General features: G+C 56.9%; 1 protein-coding gene across 2 annotated transcripts; it reads right to left on the bottom strand.

Annotated features, from left to right (window-relative positions):
- Positions 1 to 939: 939 nt before the first annotated feature.
- Positions 940 to 4,106, bottom strand: NKX2-5 (NK2 homeobox 5). 2 transcript variants are annotated; one of them, XR_012515271.1, is made up of 3 exons: positions 3,558 to 4,106; positions 2,448 to 2,920; positions 1,984 to 2,062 (listed from the first exon to the last, which is right to left on the bottom strand). XR_012515271.1 is itself a non-coding variant. In XM_003936139.4 (2 exons), the coding sequence occupies exons 1-2, from the start codon at positions 3,889 to 3,891 to the stop codon at positions 1,419 to 1,421; spliced, it is 978 nt and encodes a 325-aa protein (XP_003936188.2). In that variant the 5' UTR covers positions 3,892 to 4,106; the 3' UTR covers positions 940 to 1,418. The 2 variants fall into 2 exon arrangements, 1 of the variants encoding a protein (XP_003936188.2); XM_003936139.4 differs by lacking the exon at positions 2,448 to 2,920 and having other exon boundaries at positions 940 to 2,062.
- Between the last annotated feature and the right edge of the window lie 3,833 nt (positions 4,107 to 7,939).

Raw genomic sequence — 7,939 nt, 5'->3', positions numbered from 1 at the left:
GGCAATCAGGGCTCAGAGCAAAGTGTGTTTGTTAACCTCATTTTACAAACAACAACAACCACCACCACCAAAAAAACACGAAGGCATGCAGTGGGCAAGTCCCATAACAAGCAGGGTTTTAACTTGATTTCATTGAGCCTCAGTTTTCTCATCTATAAAATATTAACATTTGTTGGTCAGAACTATTGTGAAATTAAATGCCCTAAGGAAAGGACATCAGTAAGGTTGGGGTTTAGGGGTTCCCTTGACCACGCGAATTTATGGGGCCTCACCACAGTTGGCGGTGAGCACTGTCTGCAGACATCTCTCTGGGGCCCAGCCTCTGCATGAGGGCCTGATGTGGAATCTGGGGCATGGGTTCCTGGGCTGCACGTCCATTTTGGGTATCATCATGCTGAGGAGCCTGAGAACACTTGACAAGGGCTTGGGTTCTTGGCTTAACCATCTGTAAACGGGCTAAGACGTTCTTTTAAGTGGGATGATCATGGTGCTCTCCAGCTGCAGAGGACACGGGTTCTTTTGCTCTCCGTTTAATGTCCAGTACCCGGAACGGTGTCTGGCACACATTAGGGTTCAAGGAGGGGAGCCTGGGAGCACAGGGAAGGTGACCTGGGTCTCTGAAGTGAGACATCCCGAATTTAACCTGACTTCTGCTAGTACTGGCTATTTGCTCACAGGTAAGTCATTAAACCTCTCCAGCCTTCAGCTTCTTAACTTTAAAATAGGATATTTTTTGGGACTACTGAAGATTATATGACACAGTCTCAGAAAGTGCCCGATACGGAACCAGAATGGTTCCGGCATGGGTTGTTTTTATCGGTATCAGTGTTATCAATTTGCCCAGCAAATGCCCGTGCCTGAGATCCGAGACCAATCCCGAGAGGCCACCTCTCTCCTCTTTCTGAAGCGCCGCAAGCTGAAAGAAGCACACGTGCGGGGTCAACGCACTCTCTTTAATGGGAAGAGGATCCTCATTTCTTACAGCAATAGGTAAAAACATAAATACGGGTGGGTCGGTGGGTGCGTGGGCAGGCGGCGGCGAGATAGCCAAGGCCCGGGCGCCCGGCCCAGGCTCGGGGAATAGGCGGCCGGATCTTAGGCCCCGCGTGTCCGGGTTCTCAGTCCCAATTCACTGGTAGTTCCGTCGGGGGTGCCCATGGACTCTCGGAGGGCACTCCTGGGGGCTAAGACACCAGGCTGGAGGGTCACTCATTGCAGGCTGCCTAATTGCCACCACAAACTTTCCCGTGCGCAAGAACAAACGCGCATGGGACAGAAGAAGTTTCAAGGTTTCCGCAGGAGTGAATGCGAAATCCAGGGGACTCAGAGTCGTGTTGGGAGCCCTTTCTTCCCCCGGAGAGTCAGTGCCCCTCTCTTAAGGTGGGATCGGTCAGGGGCGCCCCACGCGGGTCCCTTCCCTACCAGGCTCGGATACCATGCAGCGTGGACACTCCCGAGTTGCTTTGCGGAATCCCGGGGCTCTGAACAGCATTCAAGTCCCCGACGCCGAAGTTCACGAAGTTGTTGCTGGCGGCGGCAGGGGCCGGCTGCGCTGGGGAAGGCCCGGCGGGGTAAGCCGCGGCGCAGCTGTAGCCAGGGCTGCAGGCCGCGCCGCCGTAACCCGGATAGGCGGGGTAGGCGTTATAGCCGTAGGCATTGAGGCCCACGCCGTAGGCAGGCGCGTAGGGCGCTGAGTCCCCTAGGCAAGGCTTGCCATCGCGCACCAGCACTGGCACCGCGATCCTGCGGGCAGGCGGTGGCGGAGGCGGCGGGGGCAGCCCCACCAGCTCCAGAGTCTGGTCCTGCCGCTGCCGCTTGCACTTGTAGCGCCGGTTCTGGAACCAGATCTTCACCTGCGTGGACGTGAGCTTCAGCACGCTGGCCAGCTGGTCGCGTTCGGGGGCCGACAGGTACCGCTGCTGCTTGAAGCGCCGCTCGAGCTCATAGACCTGCGCCTGTGAGAAGAGCACGCGCGGCTTCCTCCGCCGTCGCGCCCGGGGCCGCTCCGCGCTGTCCGCCTCCGGCTTCTCCAGCTCCACCGCCTTCTGCAGCGCGCACAGCTCTGAGGGGAAGGAACAGAGAGGCAGAGACGCTTGGTCAGAGAGGCTCGACCTGCCGACGCGGGCCACGTAATAATGGTAAGGGATCTTCGCGGATGCCACTCTGTCCTGCCTGGAGCGCCCAGTTGACCGCGGCTCACTCTGCCAAGTGCACCGGGAGCCACCGACTCGTCTCAGCATTTGTCGAAAGTCAGGCTCAGCTCAAGGCGCTGGGGAACAGAACGAGCGGTCTCTGCCCTCGGGGCAGTTCGCACCCTGATGAGGGAGACAGAGGGCGACTGAAAAATTCAGGCTGCAAAGAAAATAAAACCGGGTGGCGCTCTGGGGTGAACTTAATTAGGGCTAGTTTGCTTTGAGAAGTTAAATGAACAGAAGCCAAGTCCTCACTCAAAATTAAGGAATCCAAGACACAGAAAGCCAGGAAATGTTGGTTTGGTGATCAGAGGTTTCAGCCTGGCCGCCGCAGGGTTTGCGCAGTGTTCAAGAAGCCGCGGGTGGGCAGGCAGTCTTGGAACCTCCCCTGCTGGCTTCCTCAGATTGGTAGTGACCAGTGCCAGCCGCCGTGCCCACCGCATTTGTTCCTAGGCCTCTGCTCAACAAAGCTACGAATTCTCTCCCGACTCACAGCAGCCCTTCGCCCAGCGCCTGCGGCCTCCCGGGGATTGCCCGGGCTCCTCCCTAGGGCGGTGAAGTCTCCCAGCTGGCCCCTTTCTGCGGTGGGGCCGGCCTCCCTCCCTGGGCTTGGGATGGCCTGCCAGACGATCCCGCACTCATCTCGTCCATTGCCCTGTGCCCGCGGTCGCGCAGGATTTCCTAACTTTTCCGCGAGGGAACCTCTCCGCCCTGACCGCGTCAGAAAGCTGTGTTGAAAAAAATAAAGCGAAGTCAGATTCCTGAGGGTCCGCAGGATCCCATTTTAAAATCAAGGCCCTCGATCCCAGACTCCACTTTCCTGGCGCAAAGAAGGAAAGGTCCCAGAAACCCTGGTCGCGGGTGGGCTGCAGAAAGAAGGTCCAGGACCCTCCTCCAATTGTACGCAAAAGCGTGTCTGCCAAGCAACATATCTATTTCTGTTCAGCGGTTCTCAACAGATCCTTAAAAAGATCCGTAAATCCAAAGGATTTTAAAGCAAAGATTATCTACTCCTCTCCGTTCTGTCTACCATAAACCGATTCCTCAATTTCCTAACAGACCTAGGAGCAGAGCCTAAGCCGCCAGGGGCTTTGTTAGGCCGGGAGATGAACGGTTTTTGGCCTCTTGCTTCTGATCCTTTCAATCCAGCATTTCCTCTGAACCTCCGATTGGACGCGGGGCACGGGACCCCTTGTGACAAACCACACATTTTATATTCGGAGTCCCCCCCACCCCGCCCCGCAACCGACCCGGCAGGAGCCCAGCCCTCAGCCCAGGGGCACGTGTCTCCTCCTCCTGGCCCCGAGTTTCTTGGGGACGAAAGCAACCCGGGAGGGAAGAAGGGGACCTATGTTTCCTCCTCACCTTTCTTTTCGGCTCGAGGGTCCTTGGCTGGGTCGGGGTCGCTGTAGGCACGCGGATAGAAAGCGGGGGCGGCGGGAAAGGCAGACGCACACTTGGCAGGCGAAGGCACAGGGCCCAACTCTGCGCGCAGCTCTGGGAGGCCCGGCGCAGCCGCCTCGGGCCCGGCGTAGGCCTCTGGCTTGAAGGCGGCCAGCATGCAGGAGGAGGGCGCCAGGGTGGCCTCCAGGCGCGCAGAGAGCTCTCCGGCGGCGGCCAGGCTGCGCTGCTGCTGCTCCAGGTTCAGGATGTCTTTGACTGAAAAGGGCGTGGGCGTGAGCGTAGGGCTGGGGAACATGGTGGCAGCGCCAGTCTCTCACAGCGCCAGGTGGGCGTCAGAGAGCGGCGCTGCCCACGTCCCCTGGCAGCCTCCCTGCATGGTGCCGCCGCCCGCCCGCGCACCCGCCAGCCTGCTCTGGATGTGTCGGAGTAGCAGGTAGCGCCGAGCACAAGGGGCAGGAGAGGCGGGACGAGGCCAGAGGAGGGGGACTCAGCCTGCCATTGGGCCAGGGGCCTCGATGACAGGAGCAATGAGCAGTTTCGTGTCACCTAATATAGTCATACGGCAAAAAAAAAAAAAAAAAAAAAAAAAAAAAAAAAAAAAAAAAAGCCCTGCTCAGCCTTTTTTAAAGGGGCCACGACGCATTTGGAAGGGGCTCCTTTTGCTCCTGCAGCTTGCGTTTGCTCCCTAATGTGAGCCTGAAAAGCCTGGTAGACGCATGCAGACTCAGGCCTCTGTGCAGGGCCGGATGGGTGTGGATTTGAAGAAATATTCCTCAGCGCCCAAACCAGAATGGGAGTGTGAAGGGTGGGGTGGGAGGCAGGGAGAGGGCAGTGATTTGGGGAAGGCTTTATTACTGAAGGTGGTGGGATGAGGAAGAGTCTGAATAGGAAGAGAAGCCTGGAGGACTGGGCTGGCAGGGGGATAGCAGGGGGAGGAGATTCTGGACAATTCCGGGGTTCTGTTTGGCTTGGCCTACAGGGATAGCCCTGCCCCACGCTCTGGGTGCTCCTTTGCGAGTCAAAGCAAGAAAGGGCCAGGTGAGTGATAGCCAGGGGTGGGAGTGGCCGCCTCCTGCAGTAGTGTTACACACAGCACAACTCCAGGGGGCGTCAGTCACTGCCAGTACCCTCTCAGGGAAATGCCTCTCCCCTTAATAATGAAATAAATCAGGAATCCCAGCGGATAAGCTCAGCTTCTCAGGAGACACCTGTCTTGCGGGGTGCCCTAGCTACCAGCCGCCTTGTTTCCCCTGTTTGGAGGCCACGATCCTGCCTCCTTTTTTTTCCCCGTGCCCTCGCTGCCTAGCAGCAAGGCTCTCAGGCTTCTGCCAGCCCCGAGGTTTCAGGGCGCTAGCCCAGGTTTAGCTTTCAGGGAGGTGGGGCTCCTCTGAACCCAGACAGGCCAGGATTTCTCTGAGGCCTCTGGGCCCGACTCCGAGTGGGGCAGCCCAGCGGCTCCGTCAGGCGCATGAGGGAAGGGCATTGCAGGCGGGGTGATCACGATCAGTTGTGCCCAGAGTCAGTAGAGTAGGGTGCAGAAATCAGACAAATCTACCAGTTTCAGGAGCGCCAGCTACGTGGCCAGATCCGGCCCGGGTGGACCTCATTTCTCTGGGTCCCCACACTCCTTGAGAGGTCTGATGAAAGCTTGGGGTCTTCTCCCCCGTTCCCCAGAACACTACACAGAGGAGTTTTGCTTTGTGAACAATTCAGAAGTTCGGGCAGGCAGAGCGGCCCCAGGTTAAGGAGGCCTTTCAGAGCTGGGAATGACGGGGCTTGTCAGTGGAAAAGCGTTGGTTTCTTACCCGCCGAGCTCGTGTAGGGAACTGCGGGCGGGAAGCGTGGGCGGGACACGTGGATTTAATGAGAATGTAGACATGGAGGGCTTGGCTCCTTGCGGAGGGCGGGTTAGCGACAAGCGCTTCGAGTAGAAGAAAGGCGGCGCAGCGCCAAAAGCTACCCACAGACACAGCTCCGGCACGCGCGCCCAAGGCGCGGAGGAAGCGCACAATGTATGGAGACAAAACAGTGTAACGGTGTCTGTCCAGAACATGCATCTTGGGTGCTGACGCCCGACAGCGGGCCGTCTGAGACGCCGAAGCAAGTGAAGTCAATCATTGGCCTAATGTTGGGAAGTCTCCTGTCCCTCATCAAAGCTACACTCCCAGGGCCTGAGGCCTCCATGCTAGGGCGATGGAGAGGTGAGCCCTGCGGGGCAGCCCTGGAGACGCGCAACGCCCTGTCCCCGGCTTCTAGGCGCCAGCCGTCAGTAACAGGCCCGGGCCGCCACGCCGAAATCCTGCCTGGAGTTTCTGAGCCAGGGACTACGGGGGTCTGGAATTGTTAGCCTAGTCTGTGGAGGATGCCTTTTCTTAAATGTGGGCTCTCCAGGCCCAGGAAACCTAGTCCCCCGACCTCTTCACCTCCCAACCCAAATTCTCCTTGGACGGATTTGCAAGTCAGCGGCCTCTGCGGCCCTTCCTCGCCTGGACTTTGGGCCGCGTTACCGTTACTGCTCCAAGTTAACCTAGTTTGGGGGATCGCCTCACCTTTGAAGATTGTTTGGGGTGTGGGGGTTGGAGAGGAGGCCTATCGCTTAGGCGGTGACGTCTGGCAAACGAGCCACATCCGATTCAATTAAATGTCTTGCTGAAAAGAGCTCGGAATGAGGGTCCTGGGAGCGCTGTTAAGTGAATCTGCTGGTCGGGCGGCTCGCGATGACAGTTTGAAAGATTAGTGTGAGCCGACGCCTGAAATATTACCGTTTAATGGGGGACATCGAGGCTACATCCGGGATCCCTGTTCTTAGTTTTTTTTTTTTTTTTTTTTGAGGAGAGTTCTGGAGAAAGAAAAAAATTAGCATTGCCTTTGCAAATCAAGGCGGTGGGGATTTATTTCCTATTTTCCGGTAAAGGGGCTTTCTAGAACTGTCAGTCCTGTGGGTCAGGTGTTACCAAAAGGGAAGGAAATAAAATACTCCTTATTTGAACAAAATCAGTGACTTTTACACTCTCCACGGCCATTGTGAATCGGATAATGATTTCTCTTGACTTCCAAAAAGGCCTTGGTGTTTTGAGAGAGAAGAGATGGGACAAAAACTGATAAATGCATGCAAGATAGAAAGTGGGGCGACCCGTGCTGGTCTCCGTAGGGAAAAGTGCAAGAGTGATTTGCAACTTTTCAGTCCTCACTGTTTCCGACTGAGTTAAACATTTTTTTTTTTTTTTAACTCTAAATAGAAGTTGCAATGGTTGGGGGTTGGGTGGGAGGAAACTTGATTCTCTGGCCCCCAACAGGGAAACATCTTTTTTTCCCCAAGGGCGGCTGATCCAACCTGGCCGCCTCTCTAAGCCGCACTTTGACCAAACCAGCAGGACAAACAAACAGCTTTCAGCCTAGAGAAAGGGAGAGAGAGACAAAAGGAGACGGAGAGGAACGATCGAACATCTATCCGTGTATTTCTTTGCTTTTTAAAGAGCTAGTGCTTTAAGGTAATCCAAATTTCAGGGTGGTTCATGCGCATTCTCTGCGAATAAATTATTATTAATTGAAAAGCGATCGGCGCAGCCGGAGCCGGCCCCCCTTTCGTGCAATCAGTAGGGCTGGCCTCAAAAGGTATATATGATTAATTGAAAGATAAGCTGGAACTATCACCGGGAATGTCATTAATGCGCCAGGGAGACGTCCATTGGAGACAGGCGGCGTTATCCGCGGCTTTATCTTCAACAACGCCTCGCTCTCGGCCCGCGCGGGGGAAACAGATGGGGGTTTCTGTCTGGGACGCTCGCCCCATGTTTATATTTTGGGAAGAATCGCAACTCGTGGGAGTCCCCGGCGGGCCCCCTGATAAATGAACATTAGCACTTTTTCGGACTACTGTATCAACAAAGGGGCTGCGGCGCTGCAATAATTGGCGAGAAAGCAAACAGAGGGCCGAGAGCGCGACTCTGCTCTTCATCCGGCTGATGGATGAGCAGCCCCGGCTGCGCGCCGGGCTCCCGGCCTCCGCCTCCGCGCCGGGCCAGGCCGCTGGGCCCCTCCGCCGCCCGGGCTTCCTTCCGGGCCGGGTGTTGGGGGCGGGGGGCGACTCTGAGGGCCGCCGACTTCGCCCTTGGCTCCGGAAGAGTCCGGGCGGTCTCCGCGGCACCGGATTTTTCCTGCCCCTGGACGCCCTTCATACAGGTGGCTCAGCTGGCACCAAATCCTTCTCATTCCCGCCCTTGTTCAGCGCCTACGGGGTGTGCCATGCGCTCTCACGGACCTCAGCGCGGATCCTCTTATTCCGACTGCTAGGCTGGGGAGAATGAGGCTCAGAGACGTGGAGTGACTTGCTCAGGGTCACA

The sequence above is a fragment of the Saimiri boliviensis genome, chromosome 20 (assembly GCF_048565385.1).
Source record: "Saimiri boliviensis isolate mSaiBol1 chromosome 20, mSaiBol1.pri, whole genome shotgun sequence".
Lineage (NCBI taxonomy): Eukaryota > Metazoa > Chordata > Mammalia > Primates > Cebidae > Saimiri > Saimiri boliviensis.
Note: the sequence above shows the minus strand (reverse complement) of the source record. Positions and strands in the feature narration are given on the sequence as shown.